Here is a 25,297-nt window from a genome sequence, read left to right as displayed (position 1 = left end):
TCTGTTATTGGTCATTTGTCTCAATTAGACAATCCATTCACAATAACTGCAGCGGCCACATTTGTCACTAAATAAATAGTAGCATGCTGAATGAGGGTGCAGTAAACTGTCTTTTATGAGGTGAAGATTCCCTTGTTAAACAAGCTAAGGAGGAAACAGCAGCAGCTGTCTTCATGTATCCTACAATATGCAAATCGGAACCCAGAGGTATGCAAACCAGTAAAGACACGGTAACGAGGAATGGAAATACTGTAAAGCTCAGACCGAAATCTCTTTGGGCCACCCTGTTCCTTTTGACAGCCATATTGTAAAGCTCTTGACGTTATTGAGCCCTTTGCCCTGACCACAAAGTTAGCTAATACTTTCACTGCTGAGAGTTGAAGGCAAACACAACCTATACTGCCATTTTATGATAATTGTTCCAAACAGGTCCAGCCTACCATCCCTTCATCCAGAAATAAAAGCGAGTGCAGGAAGACCGAGAGACAGGGCACAATATTTCTCTGTTACAGCCGTTATTTTTCATAGCCTCATTTTGCTAGTTTTGAATGCTATCCAATTTATTAACCTAGAGCCTTCTCAAATAAAAACACAGATCGGCAATTATTCTCAGAGAAGGCTTGACTGTATTGTTTTATTGGCATTATTAGTGCACGCCTCGTTGGCAGCCAAAACTCTTCTTTTCCCCCTTTGTTTTCCTCTCTCTTTTCATGACCTTATTAAGTTGTGTGGCTTTCCGTTAGTTGGGTCGGGCAATGGAGAGGTACTAATAGCACTCAGCTGGCTGACCTGGCACCACACACTGTGTGGAGAGAGATGTCGGAAACAGGAGAAGATGTTGGAAGGAAGGGGAGGGTAATAGCCACCACATGGGGTAAGTAAGGGGAGCTGCTGGGGAGGAAAGTGTGTGTCACTGGTGGGTGTCTGAGACCCGGTCGGGGCCGACGTCAAAGCCAAGCAAACAAACACTCACTGGAGGAACATTGGATTCTTTACACTCCTGGCAGAGGGAAGCGGGCCCCAGAGCGGTGCACCAAACATAACGCACTCCAAGCGTGTGAGTTTTTAAACAGCAGATCATTCACAGGGGATGAGGGGGTTTATTACACTTTAATACATTATTACACTGTATTACACTTTTGTACATCATCCACTTGGTTACTAATGCTCAATATGGAATCTGAGTGGCTGTGCGTCATCTAAATAGTATGCGGCTACAGAGCAGGGAAATCCTCCTGATAATTATCATCACAGAAAAGCTTTATAGTGAAAAAAAGGAAACATATTTTAGAAATGTTATATTCTTTGTAATCTGAATGCATTTCCATTAAACAACACCAGTAATGAAGATTTGGTTAATTTATCTTTAATAATCATCAAAATGATTAGGCTACTTATGAATTTATTATGATGGATAATCATTCATTTAAATATTATCTTTAAACTCCCAATCTGGCATATGAATGGTAATATGAGGACAATTTTTAAGATTTACAAACATTTCTAAATTGAATACAGTCGGAGCAGTAGGTTATAGTCCTATAGGTCTATGTTTTTCATAAGGCTGATTTCTAAGAAGAAATTCCTCCTATATCAGTGACTGTCAAGGGAGGGACTATCAACTCCCGACATATAGGACTTATCCAATAAACAAGGCTGCCCAGAATTGGGTGATTTAGGTTCCTTGGACCGCTAAAACCACAATCTCACACCCAAACACAGACAGGCAGAGGGCTTCAAACAAAGTGCTCATGACGTTGGAGTCTGCATCACAATTGGGTGGCTCGAATGGTGGTGACCCATACTCAGTCACACACACACGCACACACACAGCACGCACGCACGCACACACACACACACACACACACACACACACACACACACACACACACACACACGAACAACACCCACACACACGGCCGCTGATCCCTGATAACAAAGAATAACAACGGACAGCCACTTTATCAAGGGGAAGAAAGAAGACAAAAAGGAGATTAGAATTATGGGTGATCCCCCTCCACCTTCCTCTGCACAGGGCCAGATAAATCCCACACAAAGCAGCCGGGGGCCTGGGGGCCAGGGCAGGAGTCTGGTTGGACCTGCCTGTGTCACTCCCCTCTACAGGACACCACCAAGAGCAAGCGCTCACAAATTAATCAACAATTACCTCTGGGAAGGAAGGGTTCACCACCACGGCCTGCAGGCTCGAACCATCTAGTTATTTGAATCTCCCTCATTCTCTTTATACAGCTGGGATAGGAGGAGTGCCATATCAAATTATATTATGTTTGATAATATCTGTAAGGCATAATCCATGTGTTTCACTCTGTGTCTGTAATGTATCTGTAATATCCACAACAAATGCCCTGATTAAAATGTGGGATATATTTGGGCGGTGTCATTAAACCAAATGTATTACATCTGTAATCAGTCCCATTTTAATGTATGCCAATGTACATCAAAACAATGACTATTTAAGTAGCCTACTGTTTAAATAAATCATTACAGTTGTCAAATTGATAGCTTCCTGCCGTTTCATCTGCAGTGTTTATGTACACACTACCCTCTGACCACAGAGCATCCAGGATTACACAGGGGTTAATACAAGGATTTATGGAAAATCTAGAGCACTAAGGGGGGACCAAAATGTAGCCCTGTCTAATGCTGTCTAAGAACATGAAATAATAATACAAAAAGTGTCACCAAAGCAAACTGATTTTGGACAGAAATCAAAACAAGGAGATCTTCAACAGTCTGTGACATGTTCACAAATGTTGTGAAAAACACAGCAGAAGCACCCAGGACAACATGGCAATAACCGCGGATCAGATAACCATTTTCATAATTGGATCACTTGTTTTCATCCCAAATTTTATCTGTGGTCAACAAATATCAAATATGAATGAATGAAATAAATAAAATAATATGCTGCCCTATGMAATCATTTATAGTATGGCAACCTCCCTTTTTCAACTTTTTTTTTCTGTCCAAACAAGCGTGAAAACAGCTCCAGCCATTTTGGAAGATGGTTATTTCAATTAGCATATGAGAATAAGCAGGAATTGTAACCATTTGCCTCACCATGAAAAATAAAAAAGATAATACAATTTTGGAGCCTGGGCTGCATTAACTCTTCCATGGTTTCCATGGTAACCCRCTCCTGGACCAGACAGTGTGATGAGGAGGAGAGGCCCCCAAGGACACACACACGCCRGAGCTGCTGCTGCCGAAGCCTCGCACACTCGCACACACAAAGCCAGGGCCAATTACCCTGCTCCCTGCAAACCAAGGGTTAAGGCCGTCATGCCTGGACCAGAATGCAGATGAGCTTTCATCACGCTTCCTAGAGATGAGGCCAAATACACAACCAATCAGCAACAATACTCCTAAAAAAATCCCAGAGATGTCAAAATAGTGAAGGCCGGAGAGGAGAGAGGGGACGGCATGTCATTACATGGCTGGTCTAGAGCCTTTAATCCCAGTCTAAAGTGGAAATGTTTGAAGATATCAGTGTGGTGTGAATTAACTCCTCTCCTCTGCTCTCCAACCTCATATTGGCCCTTATTACAAGACATKACTGCACTCACAGGCTAGCTAGCCAGTCTTTTAGCACTAGGGAAAACTCCACTGGTTTATAACGGCAGAATAAACAATCCAAGAAAATTAAAATAAGGGGCTCAGAAATTTTGGAAATGTGAAAAGAATTTGAGATGAAAAGAAAACAAGCTCTTGATTGTTGACTTTCCCGTCAGAACCTTTTAATAAAGAACGGCTCATAAAAGAAACAGACAAATTATTAAAATAAATATATATTTCTATGATTGCAGACAAAAAATCCCTATTGGCTTTGAGTCGCAAAATCCCTCACGGTTTTGAAGAGGAAATCCTTCTTAATTACCAAGCCTGAGAGAGAGTCTCTTGAACAAAACCTTTTTCACTTGATCACCAGAACAGAATATAATGTTATCTTTTATATAAAAAAAACATAAACATGATATGAAAATAATTACAGGATGAAAAGTTAAAACTACATTCCAAACCACGAAACCACTCTCCAACAGAGACAATTATTATCTTTTATCTAATCAGAATTACACACACAAATAAAGTCTATCAATAAACCACAAAAGAAAGAGCTATTATTTGCCCGACGTAGTGGATTGACCTGCTTTTTTCCTAATGTGTCCAGAGAATAACAACAACATCAAAGAGGTGGCTGGCAGAGATAGGAAATGAGAATGAAAATAGAGATTTCATCAACACCGTGGTGGATAAGGAGCGCTGTCTCCCTGTGTGCTTTCTCTTTGTTCGACTGGAGTTGTGCTGCTAGAGGACAAGGGAGGGTCTGTAGCGACTATGTACCGGGTCACCTGTAAATCTAGCAGCCCGTGGTTTTAAAACGTGTCGTATTCTGTGATGATGGCTAACTCCTGCACTCTAAAGCGATGCCTCTGGACCCCAGCAGCTGAGTGTCATTTCAGATCCATCAGAGGAGAGACATTAACACGGAGCTGGCTGAGTCATCAAGGTGACTCTTTGTCTCTGGGCCCATTAAAAGACTTGGACAGGGGCCAAAGAACAAGAGGAGATGACCAGACCCACCCGGCCAGGAGCCTCCGGCTGTGTGTTTGTGTGTGTGTCAGCGAACACACACGCACGCATGTGTGCACACACAAACACACACACACACGCACAACACACACCTGAACAAGCGCAAACATGTACTGGCCGGGTTGCGTTTTCTCCCCCTATCTCTGTTTATCTCTCTGATGCTTGTTGATGCGATGTGCTGCACACTATTTATAGCTAGCAGGCCAACAGTCTTAACATTGTATTGAGCAGCTGCATATCTGCCAGGAGACGAATTAGATCAGGCAGTGGGAAAGCTCGGGCAGCCAGGCAGGGAAGCAGGGAGGCTAACAGAGCCAGCCCAGGCAGCACCACAGCTGCCCAGCCACCTGGATGGCAGGCCCCTCGTACAGACCCGGGTCATGGGCAGTGCAGCCTCACTGAGATCATGTGGTGTGACGCAGAAGATCCAGAGCCAGGCGCTGAGCTGACACTATAGTCCTGACCTTCCTCTGCTCTGCTCTGCTCTGGCAATGAGAGGGAAGAKAAGCTCTTCCCTGGAGGAATAGGCAGAGACAGGCTGGAGATAACAATAGCAGCACAATGCAAAAATGTACAAATGAGCGTGGCAATATCTCTCTGAGCTGAGCTGATCGTCCTCTGCGATAGCGCTGCTACAGAGTTGAACACTCCCCTCCTGGCTACAAATGGAAATGGCACAATTAAAGTACTGATTAAGTTAATGATGCTCACTATGCTTACACGTTGTTTGAGGAAGCTAATTAACTAAACCACCTTGAAGTGGAAACTGAAGTGAAACTCACAGACAGTCCGGACTAAAAACGACCGTAGGAGGAATAAGGATTTTATAACATTTTAGTGCCAGAGGTAGATAGAGCTGGATGATGAAAAGAGGGATATGTTTMTGTCCCACTTGTGATCCTAGTCACTGTCAGAGAATGACACATAATCATCCCAAGCCTCATTCATCCACCCATTTTGCCCAAAAATATAATATGAATATTGTTTTAGTGTGGTGTCTTGGCATGCATGTCTTGGGTTGCATGGATGGAAGACTCTTGTGTTCTTTCTTTGAAATCACACAATCTCCTTGGCGACACATAGCCCTAATCGTAATCTGTTTGAAGATTAGCTTTCACAGATTAATACACCACACTGTGAGTGACAAAGGTTGTCCCTCCTTCCTTACTCAGTATCCATGATGCTGCCTTCTGCTTTTGAAGACTCCTTTTGAAAGCGGGCGCCTGTTTCCATAAAGTCCTGCCGAGCAGGACAGTCCTTTGAATGACACTAGAAACGTCACTTACCCCTCTCTTCCTACCACAAAAGCATACATTTTTAGAAATTCATTGGTTGCTCCTCTTTATTATTTTCCCTGCTGTACATTACATCAGCATGCTAAAAAGCAAATGAGCTTAAGTGCATTCACAAGGAAACAAAGACATGAAACTAGAGGGACTTGTCAAATGTTTGAGGAGGCTGATTCATTTGATGAGGAGGAGTCATTGGCATGGTAAAGATGAGATGATTCTGAATTTTGCTCTGTTGTTGATGTTTTCACTTTGTCTCACACACTGAACATCAATAATTACTGTATCAGCATGTAGATATGATCTTGGAGGGAAGCCAAGTGAAAGAGGTTGTGGGTTTATATACTAGATGGACTTAATCTCAGTGCCTGATTTTATTTTGTGTGTGGGGTTGGCGTAATCTGGTGATTTCAGAGCAGTGATGGCCATAAACTCATGATGAACACTGATAATAAACAGCCTAAGCTTGTTTTTACTATCCTGTTTCTCTCGCAGGACAGACAAAGACAAAGGAATCTGCCCTGTGAGAGGAGTCACAGATGAAACATTAAAACGAAACAACAGGGGGGAACTCCACAGGGACAGCTCTGTCAAATTCAATCATCCTCCACCCAACTGAACTGCTGCTCTGATAATCACGTTTAAGGATGCTTAGGGGTCCCCTTTCTAATTCAAGCCAACATGCTGAGGAGCAAATCTGTGGTTCATCAGGAGCAATATCCTCCCGGACTATAAACCTGCTCTTCTGCCTCAGCCCTCAGCCACAAGCCCGCCAGCACACAGCAGTCAACATACACAGTAACAAAATACAAGGTTATCGTTGGAAGAGGAGGAGAGGCGATCGCCTCCATATAGATAAACACAGGTCCATCTGTTGCTCTTCCACCACGCCTCTTCTTCTCTCAAGATGAAACGAGTATATTCATTCTCTTTTACATGCTCTGGGTTTTAGATGAGGCTCCGTCCTGCTGTGCTAAAAGCCACTAAATCACATAACGACTGGGAAGAATGAGAGCACATGTAGTCTATATATTGGAGGAAAATCTTTAAAGAGGGACTGAACGCACTGATTCYGCATGTGTTTCTCTGTTGCACATTAAGAAAAACAATATTTCATTCTTTGGGGTGTGGTTCGATGTGGCAGTTACATATGATTGTCCCCGATGAGACACCATAAGAACAAAGCCAGTATCCCTTCCTCAAAAATGTCAGAATGAATCTAAGACTCAAGGAATCTGTGATTCATTTAGATGTTTTTTCCGAGGAGGTTTTAGCTAGCTAAGGTGTCTGGTGCAGTATTTCTCAAGTAAAAAAAATGTGTGACGTGTTGTCTTATGTAAACAGTCCAATCCGATCCCCTGCGCTGCTGGGCAGTCTGTATCTCTGTCTGTGTGTTCTGTGGTAGGACTGGACAGAGTGCAATCAGCGCAGCTGTGTAAGTGGGCAAGTGAGCATTGTCGAAATCAAAACCCAACCCTCAAGTCATAACAAACTCACTAACAAAACTCCGTTTTGGATGAGACTGACATCATGACCAAAATTATCCTATTTATATTTTGTTGTCAATTTGGACACTAGAATAAATGTTTCTGACTAATATCGATGCCACATAGGCTGATTAAAACTAGAGAAGTTGTTTCTTGTCTTCAATAAACATCAAATAAAGCATCGGACTTACTAGCAATAATATTTCATTGTCCGGCTTATGTGGGAAAAACTGAGCAGAGAGAAAGCGATAGAAATGTGATCTTTATTTCCACCTTATCCAAAGCATTTGATATACCCTCCTGGGCTGCATGTACTTTGCACTATTTACAGACATTAATTGACATTTAAGGTTATGATAATATCCTTTGACAGGGGTAAACAAACCCATCTAAACCCTCTATAGCCTCTATAATATCATGATCTGACAACAGCATGACTCTTAATGATGGTGAGTACTAAACAAAGCGGAGGGCCTGATTATATGTAGCATCACACAGACAGCCAGGCAGCACTCTCTTTCCTCTTCATCTCAACTCTTCACATGCGATGGCTTACTTATTTAAAGCTCTCACTGTGTGTTAAATGTCTGGACCGGGGAGTGACGAGATCCCCACTGCTTCTAACAGCTCCAGTCACACACACTCACAGACTCACACTGAGAGACAAAGGGAAGAGGAGGAGGAGAGAAACAACACAGATGACGAGTGAGATGAAGACATCTTCCCTTCTCCTGTGACAGGGACAAGCCCCCCTCAAAGTCACACCAATCAGTATCATCAATATTGCATCAATCATGGAAAATACATTTTAAGGCAAAATGGTAAAACACTCTGGTGCCAGGTTTTAGGCTAGTGCCACTGCCAACAATAAGCTATCAAACCACACAAACAATGTGCTTCTACACCTGCATTGCTTGCTGTTTGGGGTTTTAGGCTGGGTGTCTGTACAGCACTTCGAGATATTAGCTGATGTACGAAGGGCTATATAAAATAAACTTGATTGATTGATTGAATGTATGGAAGACATTTAACTGGTGAAAATAATGTACTATTTTATCAGTGCAGTGTCAATGCTGTTTTATCCACCCTAAGACGAAGCAGAAGAGACAGAGCAGAGTGTCAGGCAGACAGGGTCTCCTCTCCTCTTTCTCTCATTCCCATGCATGTCGGATGAGCATGCTCCAGAGACTGGCCACTCTCTCTCCTCACACACTGTCTCTGTGTTTGGCCTCACAAAGAGCCCCAGTCTCACCCCGCAGCGCTCCACAGCCCTCCGCTCTCTCCGCTCACTGAGAGAGAACGTAATCAAGCACTCCACAAACACCCCCACAGCAGAAGGTGTATCATTTTTGCAGGCCATTTAGCACTAACAACAAGCCCCTCTTATATATGTCGCCACGACAAATGGAGCAGAGACGAGGGAAAAAAGGAACTAACACCTAGCACCTCTTAACACCAGTCTGGTTGAGCCATGTTAGCTTCTCTCTATTAGACACATCACTGCCCACTACAGTCAACAACATCTCTCAAACAAATTAGACACCACCCACATCCACGCCAGGCAAACACATTACACACACCAACCACTCATGCATGACATGCTCTGACACCATCAGATAAGAGGGGCAGTGATCTGGGTGCGTGGAAAGCTCCTCCACCTCTCAGAAAGGTCACGGAAGCCGCGGTGGTCAGACATGGTGGTGCGTTGTGGGTTTTTCCGCTCGATGGATTGCGCCCGCTGTCTCCCTCAAGTCCCCTCTCAACTGGGGTCAGTGGCTCCATTCAAGCGTCTGACCTTCCAATCGCTGTCTGTCAGAGACCACTGGATCCATCTCCCTGCTCCCCATTCAATACTAATTACATTTCTATACACTGCATATGTCTACATTCATCCTGTACAAATACCCAGAGCGTACATGCATAGTTGGAGTCCATTGATTTTCCAATAAAATCAACATTATCAAAATAATAAAATTGCCTTTTAGTCTCCTCTGCCATTTCAGGCCGGCACAGCGGCGACCGATAGCTTGATGCCAAGCGGTTGGAGAAGCAGTGCATAATTTAGCAAAGCGGCACCTTTGGTCGATTTGCCTCTGTGTGTACTTCGTTGTTATTCTCCTCTGTAAGTCTGTAAGCATGAATATACTGAGGTAATACAGATACTTTACAAAAAGACTGTTGTTGCCTCTAAACCAGACGAGCTTCAAAGCCTAGATTGCGGTCCTTTATTGAGGAAAAGAAAAGGTATTGAAATGTTGCAACTAGAGCTACAGTATGTGGCTTGGTCTGCTAAATGGCCTTCCTCAGGGATAGGGCAGACAGAAAAAGTATTGACATTTTTGAAAAGGAACTATGTGACTGGCTCTCTTGTTGAAGAAAGTAAGCAATCTTTTAACTTGTGTCAGAACTCGGAGGTGACTGAGAACTCAAGGTAGCATGTGAAATTCATAGGAACACATGACATTTGGTGTCAAATGAAAGCTCAGTCTATTTTTTTTATTAAGGCATATATACATTTTCCCACCATATTGCATCCTAAAATTAGGAAAAAGCTAAGGCTTTAGTGTCTGATCAAACAGATGGAAAAGTGATCTTAGAAAACGTCGACCAGAAAAAGTCTTAAAAGCTATTAGAAATACATTAAAACAAAACAATAATGTCGAAGACCATTTCCAAATAATATCAACATGTTTATTTAATTTTGCAGAATTATTGCCTAGTGTCTTGTCATTCTGTTCCCCCTACATATTTGTAAGATTATTTCTAATTTCTCTCCCTCATGAGGAAGGAGGATAATAAAAATTAGTTATAAGTTAGTTATAATTAGTTATAGTGTTTTTACTGATAACAATTTTGTTTATTTCTCTCTCTCTCTCTCTCCATGTCACACCCTGATCTGTTTCACCTGTCCTTGTGCTTGTCTCCACCCCCCTCCAGGAGTCGACCATCTTTCTCATTATCCCCAGTGTATTTATACCTGTGTTCTCTGTTTGTCTGTTGTCAGTTCGTATTGTTTTGTCAAGCCTACCAGTGGTTTATTCCGTGCTCCTTTCTGTCTATAGCTTTCCCGGTTTTTGACCATTCTGCCTGCCCTGACCTTGAGCCTGCCTGTCGTTCTGCCCCTGTCGGATTCTGCTCTGGACTACTGACATTTGCCTGCCCTTAACCTGTCGTTTGCCTGCCCCCCTGTTTTTGTAAACAACTTTTGTTACTTCGAAACTGTCTTCTCCTGAGCCTTGACACTCCAGTTAATGTCACCTTTCCCAGCTCTTACTATCACCTATCCATGAGCCCTCTCTTTCCATTTACTGCAACCAGCATACTCAACCACTGAGCACTAAAACGTCCACGGATGTGAAATTTGGTCAGTCTAAATATAAACCAATCATATACGTCTATGTTTCACAAGTTTGGACAGCACATTACAGTACAGTACAGTAAAAAAAAGTAGAGTATACTGTAGGTCAGTACAGTACTTCTTCTGTACAATAGAGCACACTACAGTATAATGCACTGTATTGTACCGAACTGAATTGAACTGTACTCTACTGTATTGAACTCTACTCTAAAATGTTCAGTAGAAATTGTTGAAAGTAGTCCTTGTGCATAAAGTTGTATGGTTTGTTTAACTTTGCAATCAATGTTTTTTGTTTGACATACATTTTAAGGTGAAAAATCAGTCTCAGCATCATTCTGTTAAAATGGAATTGCACATACTCTTGAATGCTATACAGCCAAAAATGCAATCTTTTGATAAAATAATGAATCCAATCATAAATTGTTCATAGGTTAAACTGCCTCCCAAACTGGTCTCTCTTACATGCTATGGCAACAATGTGGGTCTGGAGGGGAGGCCAGTAGAGGGGTGGCAGATAGAGGTGAGCTATGTTAGACATAAGTGTGTGTTGATGTGTTGTATGGAGGGAGGGGTGTGTGTGTGCGTGCGTGCGTGTGTGTTAATACTAGCAAGGGAGCCAGTGCTAGCCCCCCTGGCAGCCAGAGGTGCAGCGGTGTGAGACCGCAGGCTGCCATGGCCGTGCACACGCCTGCCAGCCCCCTGTTATCTGCAGCCACAGAGCCACCAGAGCCACCAGGACGCGACCTGGAACTACGCCACACAGGGGACTGGGAAGAGACTCGCTCCCAGAAACCTGGATGAGGGGGAGCTGTGACACACACCGGCCCAAAACACACAGACCTAACCAATCATATATCACTTTACTAAGCTTCTAAACACACTTTCCACCAAACAGCACACACATACTGCCAATGGCATAGATAGTAAGTGACATCATGGAATAAGGAGAATTATAATGATGGGAATATGATAATAATGTTTATCCCAAAATATCATTAAATAATCTGTTTTGCTAAATGTATGATTTAAAAAAATAATCTCTCTTGTTGTAACCAATTAAGATGCTGGTGATTAGCTACAGCTCAGCCAGCCAATGAATACCTAATGACTTGAGACAAGTCTAATGTTTCTGCTATCATAGCCTGGGATCAGTAACAATATGGAATTGATGTGTTCAACTACACTAACCGCCATCCTACTGAAGTTAATTCAATATAAGAAATCACACTTGACCAGCGCACCCAGAGAGTCATAATCCATAAACGATGCCGTTATTGCCAAAACCACTCCGCTGCGGCCCCAGTTAACTGGTTGTCTGTCTGTTTTTTAGGAGAGGCAGCAGAGAGGCAGTAGCCATTCTTTTGTTCTAATTGATTTCCCGGTTACTGGATTCTTAGTCAGGATCAGCAGAAGCCGACTGTGTCTAATATGACCGTAATGAAACTGAACAATGTTAATTGGGAGCACAAACCTGCTCTCGGCCAATCAATGAACACAGAGAGGCTGGGTCATTGTCCCAACACACTCGCTGCTTCCTGTGTGCCATGGACACTTCCTGTAAAGATTTCTCATGCTGCCAGACCAGAAATGCCTTACTCCTCTGCTTTTCATTGACCCAGTCAATGCTTTTCTCTGTTTCTCTTTTCTCTGCATTCGTGAAAGTGGTTTCTCTGTATCAAGCCAACTGAGGACAAACTTGGTGTCAAACAAAGTGTGCTATTGCTAATGTTAGTGTACGTTTGAAGCATGTTGACTTGATCTATTCTAGACAGGTCATACAGCGAAAGGAGAATTTATACACTATATATACAAAAGTATGTGGACACTCCTTCAAATTAGTGGATTCGGATATTTCAGCGACACCCATTGGTGACAGGTGTATACAATTGGTGACAGCATTGGTGACAGCACACACCCATGCAATCTCCATAGACAAACATTGGCAAAAGAATGGCCTTACTGAAGAGCACAGTGACTTTCAATGTAGCACCGTCATAGGATCCCACCTTTCCAACAAGTCAGTTCGTCAAATTTCTGCCCTGCTAGAGCTGCCCCGGGCAACTGTAAGTGCTGTTATTGTGAAATGGAAACGTCTAGGAGCAACAACGGCTCAGCCGCGAAGTGGTAGGCCACACAAGCTCACAGAACGGGACCGCTGAGTGCTGAAGCGCATAGCAAGTAAAAATCGTCTGTCCTCAGTTGCAACACTCACTATCAAGTTCCAAACTGCCTCTGGAAGCAACGTCAGCACAAGAACTGTTCGTTGGGAGCTTTATGTAATGGGTTTCCATGGCCGAGCAGTCGCACACAAGCCTAAGATCACCATGATCACCAAGAAAAACTTGACTGGCCTGCACAGAGCCCTGACCTCAACCCCATCGAACACCTTTGGGATGAATTGGAACACTGACTGTGAGACAGGCCTAATTGCCCAACATCAATGCCTAACCTCACTAATGGTGTTGTGGCTGAATAGAAGCAAGTCCCTGTAGCAATGTTACAATGGAAAGTGGAAAGTCTTAACCAGAAGAGTGGAGGCTGTTATAGCAGCAAAGGGGGGACCAACTCCAAATTAATGCCCATGATTTATGAATGAGATGTTCGACGAGCAGGTGTCCACCTCATTTTGGTAATGTAGTGAATGTGGTCATATGGCGTTTGTCCCGCTTCCGTCGTGGACTTCCTAGCGTTATGTGGGGCCACCATTGTCTCCTAGCGGCGTTTTGATATTGAGCATCCAAACAGCTGTGGGAAGCAGCAGCAGACGTAAGACATCACAACTGCTTCACCCGCAACGCCTCCCAGAAACCATTCCCCTGTCAACTCCCCAGACGTCCGCTGGAGAGAAGCTTTACCTCTTTAATTAAAATCGTTTGTAATTAGTCACAGTCCGTCAGCAAACAAGAGCGACAGAGAGCTGCAGGCATTCCAGGGTGTGTATAATCTGGGAGCCAAAGCCTACACAATACCAGGAACAGCCAGAAGAACGCATCCCACTCTCCATCCCCAGCAAGAAAAAAAGAGAGTTTAGAAAACTTCAAATCAAATCAAGGTTAGCAGTGGGATCTTCTTGCTTTTGTGTCAGGAAAACAGACTTCTGTCTCTTTAGGCACATGACAAACGGGATTTGGAGGTAATAAGATTCATGAATTGTATAGGCCATTTGCTTTTTTTATGAAGGTCTCTTTTAGAGAGAAAGAGAAAGAGAGACAGAGTGCATTCTGGAGCCAGTGTGTGAGGATGGTAATTCGAAGATACAATATTATGAACACCGCCAGTCTTTTTTGCACCTAACTGCTTTTGATAGCAAATGAATTAATGAAGCTTTAAATGACAGCAGGAGTGGATCAGTGTGACAGTGACAGAGAGACAGCGTAAGAAAAAGAGAGAGGGAGGTAGCACATATGAGGAGAAGAGAGGGAAGGAAAGGGAGGGAGAGAAAGAGAGAGAGATAAAGGTAAAAAGAGAAAGAGAAGGAGGGGAGGAGTTGAGTATGGAGAGACGGTGGCATATTATGGCTTAATGGCTGCAGAATAATGGTAATTTCACTATTCTCTCCAGTGGCTCGGACTGTGCTAATGGCTTCATTAACACTCACACACTCTGGCGGGCAATAGAGGACAATGTCACATCCATCTTTGTCACATCACAATAAAGCTGGTTAAATACAACTCTGCTGTGTGTCCGGCTCGGGAGGAAGACAGAAATTAGAGCAGAGATGAATAGCAAAATATCAATGAGGGTGTGGCCACAAACATGCACTACACACTTCCTCTGGTCTTGTCAACTAGCAGGCCACTCAACAAAAAAATGTCAAATTGATTTCTAACAGGTATGTTGTTCACACTTAGAGTAATACGTCAATGCCATGAGATCTGTGAAAAGGCATGCTGGGAAAACAGAAACATGCCATAAATCACCAACGCCAGGCCCCCGTGAAGTGGCCATCACTCCTCAATTGATGACGTTTTTCTCCCGGCATTTGCTTGTTGACTTCCCTCCCAGCCCAGCTACCGATTCCTGGGTCTCTCTCAGTCTTCACAGCCACACAGGCCTTTTAGCTAGAAATCCCTGCGGCACTTTTTCACTAAAAGGTTTGATTTTTCACACAGGGAGAAGGCGGCGAGGAATCCCACTAGGTTCAGATAATGCGAAGAGCTTCAGGGAATTCTACAAGAGCTTCAAGTAAAAGACAAATAATAAAGAAGTACTAATGTGATGCTAAAGTCTGCCTCTTTACTGTGAAAACATTGCTGTGAGCCAGAGGAACAGAGTTACAGCGGCGGGGCTGAAATAAAAAAGCTAATATATTTATGCTAAGTTGTTAAGTTGTCAACCTTGACACCACCCTTTACGTTCAGACATATTGCACAGAGAAAGGCACAGCTGACTTACTGTTACTAACAGTTAGACAGCAGCGTAAACTAGACCAGCCACTGCTATAGGCCCCCACAGTATCAAAAGTTCATCTGTCTCCTTCACTAAGGCATGGCTGAAACATTAGCCATGATGATAACGTTAGTGGTCTGGGAGGTCCACACACGCTTCACACACACTTCACGTGCTAGCCCGTCATCCCGTGTCAACTTGGATGCATCTGTAACGCTTGAGGGGACAAAAGAGAAGAAGAAGAAGAAAATGCAAGAGGAAGCTCCGAAGATTAGGCTATGTGTCGTAAAAGACCAACATCCACCTGCCTAGAGCGTTGCATGTCAATGAAGGCTTTGGCTTATATTCTTCCGTGTTTATTTCGTATTTCGGTTCATGACAACAATGGATGTGTCACAAACACTTCCATTATAAAGAGGCTAGGCTGTGATTCATTGCTGTTTATTTATGCATGAATATGTATTACAAAACCATGGCAGCCTGTGACATTTCTCTACCTTGGAGTGAATGTGTGGCAGCAACGGCTGCTAACTATGCCGACACAAAGGAACACAGCGTTTGAAGTTTGAGAGAAATAACAGACGATTCTATGAATATCTCACGTATTCCAGGTCTGACAGCTCTGAAGCACAGGGATCTATAATGGCAAAAGCAATAGCTCTATTTTGCTGAATTTATCACAGTGATTCAATTCAAGGGCAATTGGAAATAGTTTATCAAAGGGGAGCTATGTGAAAACTCCACAGTATAGTGTTATTCTCCTCCAGCAACTAACCTTGTAGAATCACCTAAGTCTTCCCACCATGAGATGTGTTTTCTTTGGGGTTTTTAGTGTGGCGAGGGGTGTTACTAAACTAAACAAACTGCCTGACTTAATTGGGGTTTTACCCAGATCCCCATTCTCTCCACTGTGATATTAGGAAAATAACTCCCAAAAGAGCATAAAAGCTACAATGACATTATCCAGAGAAAAGTGTTTCATCTGGCAATGAGCTAATAACAGAGGACTAATATGAGTGACAAAAGTATTAGAAGTCTACTTTGATAGCTTATGTTTAACGGCATAGTAATATCCATAAAATCTATTGTCCCAAATTGTGTGGAAAAAACATATTTAATTCCCAAGTTAATCCATTGAGTAGGCATTTCAAATGTTTTGGAGCAGAATACATTGTGTTAATCTCATAACAGGCAAATKACTTATTATTACAATTTCAAATACCAATTGAGTGCAATAAGTTATTTCATATCTTACATAATGACAAAAGCAGAAATGCATTGTGTTATGTATTATGCCCTGTGGTTTGTATACTCTACCATTGCATTTGTTTTAAGTGAGTCTCAGTCTCAAACCTCAACCTACTCAGAGTGGCTCCCATCAAAATGTCCCAATCACCAGGTGACTGTATATCTCCTCTACAGATAACAGCAGCCTGTTCCTCCCCATGTTATTCCTTTTGTTGCTCACTACACTTAACAACACAGGGACTTTAAAAGAGCAGATACAGTAGCTCTTTATATTCAAGTCATTTTGGATGTTATTCTTCCCTTATCTATTTTTTGGTGGTAAGGCAGATGTGCATTGTGGAGTGATCTTTATCAGACAGTAAAAGCCACTGGGACTGTCATTTCCCTGGTCTACACTGCACTGGGCTGCTCTGAAGATGACAGTAATGTCACACAGCAGCCTCTTCTGTCACACACACTAGCCTAGTGACAGCAAATAGGTACATCTGCTTTTCTTCTCACTGCTTTTCTGTGTATGCTGAGTGCAATGTACTCTGGCATGATACAACAACAATGCATAGGGGCAGAGGCGTCATAAGRGCACTTGCCCCCTAAGATTTGTCCTGTAAAAAAATATAAATAATGTTCAGCTAGCCCAGATAGGTTCCCAATCTCCCATYCTAATAACTAGCTGCCAAGAAGCCATTTCAGGCTATCAATCAAGTTAGAGTAGCTAGCTGTTCTAACTATCTTACCTGGCATACCTGCTGGCAAGGGTGGTAGAGTTTAGAAAAGCAAGCAATAACTAAATGTACTGAATAAGACCTCACATTCCTTTCAATCTTTTACCCAGATTTTAGCAGAGATGCAAAAAAAGCATATTCAGTCAGGAGGATGCAGACAGCTCAAGAGGCACAGTATGCTTCGATATGCATAAAAATACATAGAATTAAGCATAATGATTTTGGCTCTAGATTGCAGGAGAAAAGCTGTTTCGGGTGTTTGAAGAATTCAAAATTCTCCGCCTCCGGACCACCCCCCAGTCATCCTCACGTACTTTTTGCCCCATCAGATTTTTGGGGTGCATGGGGAATATTGAAAATACTGTGTAACACACAATTACATTACAACACTGAATAAACCGTACCTGAACAGACAATGAATAGCATTGGTACTGAATAGTAGCACTGACAAAGGGGAACACAAATTATACACCTTGGTAAAATGGTACACATAATTATAATTAAGACAGTCTGAGCACTAGGTAAATAAAGGATGATTTGAGGGGCCTGGGTAAAAGTGGAAAGCCTGGTGATGTGTCTCTTGCTGCCAAGGTGTTTGGTGTGCAGAGCTTTAGCAGTTCTCACTGCTCCTCTGTCTGTCTCCCCAAACAAACAAGGTGTGATTCATTCACAGGCAGCCAGACACCAGGCTTCCTTTGTGCTCTCTGCCGGAGTGGAGAGGGCCTGCAAATATATTCCACTAGCTACCTCTCCCTTTTTCTACAGTGATGAGGAGGATGGGGGGAGGAAGTTACTTGCATTCAGTATGTGTGAATACTCTATGATCATAAACTGTACTAGCTCATTCATAATTAAATGTAGATTAATAATATTATATTGTAACTTATTGTGTTGCACCCTATAAAAGCAAAGCAGCTGTGTGATGATAAAGTCTAGAGGGAGTTGACATACAGTATTAGTAAACCTGTGTTCTATACAGCTCATTACATTGTACAATGTTGGCCGGTCACTTATCCAGCATGTCAATTCCGAGCCTATTCAGAACGGCTTCACAAAGCAAACAGTGAAATAATGTCACAACAAGCTCAGTTCTCTGGCAGAAGAGACAAATACCGTTGCTTATTCCAAATGGCCATGAATAGTATGTTCACTTGAAAGAATTTGCCATTTCCTTTGGCTTACACTGGACCAATCACGAAAGGTCATCCTAAAACAAACTGATTTACCATGAGAGAAAAAAGATCTCGACCATTCCTCGCCTGGCTCCACTGAATCATCTTATTTGTCATACACTGCTTTCAAKGGAGGCACTGACCTTTGAAGTTGGAAAGTAAATTGCTCAGTGGCAGTAAGGCATGCTATTAACTCGGAGGTACTCAAGCTATAGCCCGACCAATCAGGTGACGATACAACACGGCAGCCTTGACGAGGACCCGTGCTCAAATTTATTTGCTTGTAGATTTCAATTATTTTCACCAGGCAAATGTTTTTAGCTTGTTTAATTCAATTATCGTTTGAATGGTTATCTCAGAAGTGGGTTTATTCCACCAAGTTAATACAACCTTGGCAGCTGATGAGAGAAAATGTCAGAGCTGTTAGTTTCATTACTGCTTTGCTCTAATGAACCTGTTTAACTTCTCTAACACTTACTGTTCTGAGAACTGTTAAAATGTTCTAGGTTTTGGTGGTAGAGGCTTAATAACAACAGAATGAATGAAGTGTCAACTAAATATGTGAAAGTCCACGGGGACGTCAAAAGCCGATACAAACAGAGAAAATACAGCACATAATAAAGCAGCATTTCTCCCCAAAGAACAGCTAGTGCTTAGAAGGCACTCAAATTTTCACTCAAGTCCTATCAGCTGGAATTCAATAAAACTCAATTCCCAGAGTTGATAGAGCTTTCCCCTAAGCAGGGCTTGGTGTAATAAGCTACATAGTCCTTATCCAAGAAGAACACAGTTAATAGAAAGTAACATGATGATGAACTAAGTATTACAACATTGTAACAGATTAGAAGGAGGGTAGTGTACCAAATATTTAAAAACCAGTCTGTCCATTCAAGCGTGCATAGAGTCTTGACTCTTCTTCCCCCTTCACATGGTCTCCTCCACATTCACATTCACACCAGCCTTTCCTCTCTGCTCACATGGCGGTGTGAGAACAGTGTCAAGCCTGCTTGGCCAAGCCTGTTAAATTCCCATTTACCTCACTTTTGCCATCACTACAGTCCTTATTAATTAGTGCACTAATTAGTGCAGAGTTATGAACTGTAGAGGGTGCTAGGAGGAGTGCCTGCCAGGAATCCAGGATCTTAGATGGCTCGGGATAGCTGGTAGTGAAGGACTGGAAGTCGGGGTCTTATTTGCCTGAGCCTAGTCTTAGGGAATGCCCTCTCCTCCCCTCCAACACTGTACTGAGGAACTAATGGAGGACAGAGTAAGGCCTGATAGACTGTGACAGACAGGTGTGATGACAAAGGTAGGCACATGCTTTTTGATTGTACGATGCAGGGGTGCACGTAGTAGGGAGGAAGTGGGGGGGTGGTCTGATCCTATAGTTCTGTAGTAGGCGCCATAAGGTTACTCTCATCCGCTACGTCACACTAGACAGGCTACTAGACAGTCAAGGAGGATTATTTGTATACAATTTGTATACAATTCCTCCTCTACTGTTTTGTACTTACAGTAATAATTTTCTCTCTCCATCACAGAAATATACACTTTCCAACACCACCACAGGCTATTTACACCCAGCCAAGGACAAAAGAGAAATCCTTTGATTGAGACACATATCAAATACTGCCGCCGCCCCCCCCCTCCCCGGCCTCTCCCCTCTGCCAGCTTCAGTCCAGCTCTTGGCCGAGGCCAGGTGGATATTAGTGAGGTGAGGTCTCCCAGGTCTGACAGGAAGAGCTGCTCCAGATGAACTTGTTAATTGCACACTGGACCGGAGGGCAGAAGGGCCATGATACCCTCACCTTTAGTCTCCACAGCGCATGATCACTGAGAGGCTCTGCTTTATCATTCCACAGCACTCGCTGCTCATTGGCAGATGGCAGAACGAGTCCTCGAGGCAGCGGACTTGTCAGGCAGAGCCAGGATGCCAACCACTGCGAGCCTGCACCCGTGTCACGGTGACGGAGCGTAAAGGAGGTGGACGGGCAGAGAGATGCCACCAGGCCGCCTGGCATGGCCGTCTCTTCACGCCGGGCACAAATGAGATTGGCATTGAGAGAGGCTCCTCGGGTGCACTTTATAATATGTGGCCCCCCAGCTGTGGTCTGCGCACCAGGGCGGAATGTGGTGGGTCTGCTGCAGGCCTTGAGAAAACAAAATCCCTGTGACTAAACTGCAGAAAAGGGACTGGAAGGCACAGCTTACAAAAATGTGGAGAAATTCTGAAAACAGATTTTGACCAAACTGAAAAAATATAAATGTAGAACTGAGACCGGGTTATATACATCCACAGAAAGCCCAGTGTTACATACAACAACCACTGCTCTATGGGCACTATCTTATATTACAGCAATAAGACACCCATTATGTCCACACATAATAGTCATCATACTGTACACCTCACATCCACTTCTAATGTATGTATTTGCTCAAAGGTCTGAATTACACTACAGTGTACAGTGTATTTTTATCTATTATCTATTTTTATCTATTTTATCTTTTATCTAATAATTATGATGGTCCGTTGAACCATCTTAATAAGTCTTTATACTATTTAATTCAGAAGCGTTTTCTTTATCCATTGATATTGCCGCGCTAGCAGCATAGCGTAATCCCCCAGACACGTCGGTTCAGAATTACAGAGCTCTTGGGCCCCTTTGGTGAGAATATCAGTAGAAGTAGATTTTATTTTTCCTTCCATCCTGATTCACCAGGCAGAGACCTTGCCGGTATCACTTTACATATCCAATACCCACATAGCCTCAAAGAGACTCTCTTTTTCTATTTTCACCGTCCGGCAACGCTGCGAGGCTTTACACATTTCCAGCCAAATAAAAATGAATTATTTGGACAGCAATCCCTGCTGAGAAGTACAAGTAAAAGGGAAAATGACTATTTCACGAGAAACACTGGAGTCATAGGGTAATCCCTGGGGATCAGTCAAGTCATAATGTAGCTCGAAAATTAAAAGAGAACGTGACAATAAATAGCTAGGCCTTATTTAAAGGGCTGAGTTAAACCCATTCCAAGGTGTGGATGTCCATAAAACAGGCTTTAGCACACATTATTTGTAGGTGTTACTTTAATGACTTCTAATTTTCCCTCACAATGCCAACAGAGTGAAGCATCGCCGTGTACAGTACAGTAGTCCAGGCATATATACCCACACACAGGCGTCAATTCCCCGTCTATCTGCTAATTCCCCCTTGAGTGACGAGAAACCATTATGGAAAGAAGGGGAGGACCATGACCTTCATCAAATGAGGTTTAACTGCTATTACTGGTGCTGAAGCCATAATATATGACTGGCTGATTGGAGCGAAGCACAACTACACCACCGGCCCTAGCCCTCCACATATCCCCAGCACCCAGCCTCATCTTTTCTCACTACTGCTGGTGTGGTGTAGTGTTGTGTGGTGGCACTCTCAGTCCGTCACTCCCTCTGTACACCCTGCTCTCTCTCTCGCCCTCTCTCTCTCTCTCTCTCTCTCTGGAGCTCATTTCCCACCTCACTGACTCCTTCTCACCGTGGAACTGACTGAATTTGACTTGATTATACCCAACACTTGCTCTACCTAAACCAGCATGAGAGTAATCAAATTATAATCAATATCCGTGTTGGGATATTGCCCTTGGCTTAAGAGGTGGACATGATTTCACATCACTATCACACATTCTAGTTGTGAAGCGGAAAGAAAAACCTATTTAAGAAGCCAAAGCAGTATAGTAATGGCAGGCATCAATCAATGGAAATCATCTACACTATGTGAGAGATTATACATGATGATATGTGCAAAGAAGACACGTACAGCTTTTTCTATTTCTTATTTGCTGTAATAAAAATATATGTAAACAAACATATCTCATTCGTGCCTGTCCTTCAAGCTGAATTGTGTAATACCAAGGTAGCCTCCATCAAATTATTTAACTCTTGCAGGTAGGCCTAAGGTGTGATCTGGTTATTAAACAGATCATGCTACTGTGGTCACATTGAACACACCCAACATTTACCTCCAGATCCCACCAACCATTATAAACCAACTACAGCAGCATGAAAGATTCTCAATCACTCATCATTTAGTGAAACAGCCTAGGGGATATGACATTGCAAGAAAGTGTATTTTGATGGAAAGCTGTAATTAGCTATTTGTGTATAGCTAGACATTCCATTCCAGTCTATCACTCTCAGAGATAGAGGGGAAATGAAGAGACATGATCTGAATTGAATGAATCTAAATGGAAACAACTAAACCAAAGAGGTGTCTCAAAAATCAACAAATGTAAGTATTGCAGCATCMAATGAACAAAGCAGCAATGGAAACAAACGTGATTAGCAAGCCCTGATGGTGTGGGAATTCAACAGTCTAAATGCACAGTAGCACTTTATCAGCTATAGTAGGCCTAGTCTATTAATCTAAGATGAGAAAATAAAACAATTGATGCTGAATGTATGAATTATTCTGTGGTTTTAACTATTGTGCGAGGGAGTGGGGAGAGGAAAACTAAGAGGAGGGATGAATGAATGAATGAAGTAGGAAAACAACAAAAATTAGTGGGGGGTGGGGGGGGGGTGTAAGAATAAAATCCGGAAGGCTGTTCCCTGCTCTCATGGGTTGAGTTATCATGTTCACAGTTATTTACCTCCTACTGTCTCACCATGTGTTGGTGCTACTTCTGACAATGAATAGAACACCCCAATCTTTAGGGAATCAATGGCATTCAAATGAAAGTATACAAACATTAGTAGCACACCAATTTGAAATTAAAACATCATATGGTTAGAAATATTATTATTGCAATAGGTCAAAAAAATATATAATAGTGTACATACTAGACAATGTACATGCTAGCAGAGGAAACTGAAGTGTAAGAATATGTTCAGGTAATTACTTAATTGATTAATCCTCAACCAATCTATTTGATCCACAAAATCTATTACAAACTTTACAATAGGCCTACACAGATGCTTAAAATGTGTTTTAGAGTAAAGCATCTGACAAAGAATAGCAGGGATATTTACAAACAATAATAAGACAGACAAGGGCATTTGATTCAGTTGTCATGCAATTTATCCACAGCAGCTACATTGGCGACATCAATAAAACCCTATGAATCCCATGTTCAGGGTGAAAACTATGCAATTACGAATCAAATGATGCCGATAAATTTGAAGCTGACATACAGACATGCAGTAGTATATGTAGCGCAAAACCAGCAAAGGGGCGAACTTCCCCCATTCATGAGGTGGCATTAGGTGCATAGATGTCAGTGCGCACCGAACACTTTCTACCACTACTTGTCCTACAACGCACAATATGACAATAGAGGTACCGCGTAGACACGAAGAGGGCTGTAAAATAATTAATAACAGTCATCTCTCACTTTAATGCGTTCCGAGAAGGAATGCGAGCATTCCAGGAGCCCAACGCCAAAAGCCGGGCGCATCGATGTTCAGTTCCCAGCATCAAACAAAGACGTTAAACATAACGGAAATAAAAATATACACTTGTACGTACCACTGTTGCTCCAGTTCCCAGTCCCTAAAGAAGTCAAACTCGAATAGGTCCATGGTTGGTCMCAGTTGTCTGATTCAGGAAGGAACCGGTGCCTGCTCAACGTATGCGTCAGTCTACATACATCAATTCTATGTGGATCTGCTAACTGTAACTAGATGTACTGTACTGTACCGTGGTCTCGCTGGCGAACTGGCATACAGTACACACACAGCCAGGAAAACGCGACTGCCTCCCCTGCCTGCCTCGCGTCTCCACAGTGAACAGAAGGCGGAGCTTGACAGGCAGAAGCGGCGACATGAAGCCCGGGTACACCAAATTGAGGTATTCGGTTTATCATTTCCAATTAGCTGAAATTATATTTGCCCCACCCATTTTAGTTGTCAAAGTCAGCTGTCAAAAATAACTTCAGATGTAATAAAAAATAAATACATTTAAAAAAGCCAATAGTAAATAGGCCAATGAGGAAAACAAACACTATTTTATACAGGTTATAATAAAGTTATAACCCCTTTAGAAATGATGATCAGATTATGCATTTTCAAGCAGTGGGTGTGATAATTGTGCATTACCATGCATTAGCATTATTCACAATAGTTGTTGACTGAAGATCATTTTACTACTGACTGATCATAGATTAGGGCAAGTTCAGGAGTTGTGTTTAGTGTCTATGACCCATATTGACTTTGTAAATGGGTGTTGTTGACAACACTGTGACCCATTGGGCCCTACAGCCTCACACAGAGGTGCTATAAATCATGGAGTTTCACAGTAAATGGTGATATGTTCGAGACATGTGATAGCATTTCATATTTTTATCGAGCCAATTGCTTTCATCAATCTCAGGTGTAATCATAACAATGAAAAGAGGTATGATATAAGTTATTTGGCAGTGCCCTGTGGGGAACAGACAGGGGGCATGGCAGTAAGGAAGTGGAGGAAAGAGCTCTGTAAATTGATGTATACTGTAGTGAGGAAGCCATGATGGAAACATTAGAAACATCAGCACTATGTGTGTCTAGAAAGACAGTGTCCTTCCATTAACAGCATATAGAACTGGGCGACTGGGTCCTGTAATATGGATCAGGAGTGTATGCAACGTCAAAACAGACACGTCTAGCCTACATCTAGCCTACGTCTAGCCTACTGTATCGTGATTTGCCTAGCTACCATGCCGTGGCAAAGGTTGGTAATGCAATGTGTTATTACAATACATATCTTCTCCTCACATATAGAGCCTGGAAGTCTGTTCTGATTTATGGCATATACCTCCTAGTTGATATTAATCTCACTGCCAGAATAGTCAGCAGCCTGGTCTCATAGACTAGATGTAACATAGTAAAAGTAAATCCGGGACACTCAAATTAGTATGACATGTTAAATTTGGTATGTTTACATAAGACTTGGGGTGGATGGGTGCACATGTCTAGGAACCAAAAGGCTGTGAGTTCAAATCTCATCATGGACAACTTTAGCATTTTATCTTATCAACTACTTATTAC

General features: G+C 42.6%; 1 protein-coding gene across 1 annotated transcript in view; it reads right to left on the bottom strand.

Annotated features, from left to right (window-relative positions):
* aff2 (AF4/FMR2 family, member 2) overlaps positions 1-24,030 on the bottom strand; it is a 178,974-nt gene extending 154,944 nt beyond the window's left edge. The window contains exon 1 of the mRNA XM_070444094.1: positions 23,799-24,030. Within this exon, the coding sequence (XP_070300195.1) occupies positions 23,799-23,851 (53 nt within the window). The 5' untranslated portion in view covers positions 23,852-24,030. The remainder of the gene's footprint in view (positions 1-23,798) is intronic.
* Between the last annotated feature and the right edge of the window lie 1,267 nt (positions 24,031-25,297).

The sequence above is a fragment of the Salvelinus sp. IW2-2015 genome, linkage group LG6.1 (assembly GCF_002910315.2).
Source record: "Salvelinus sp. IW2-2015 linkage group LG6.1, ASM291031v2, whole genome shotgun sequence".
NCBI classification, from domain to species: domain Eukaryota; kingdom Metazoa; phylum Chordata; class Actinopteri; order Salmoniformes; family Salmonidae; genus Salvelinus; species Salvelinus sp. IW2-2015.
This window is presented reverse-complemented; position numbering and strand designations above follow the sequence as displayed.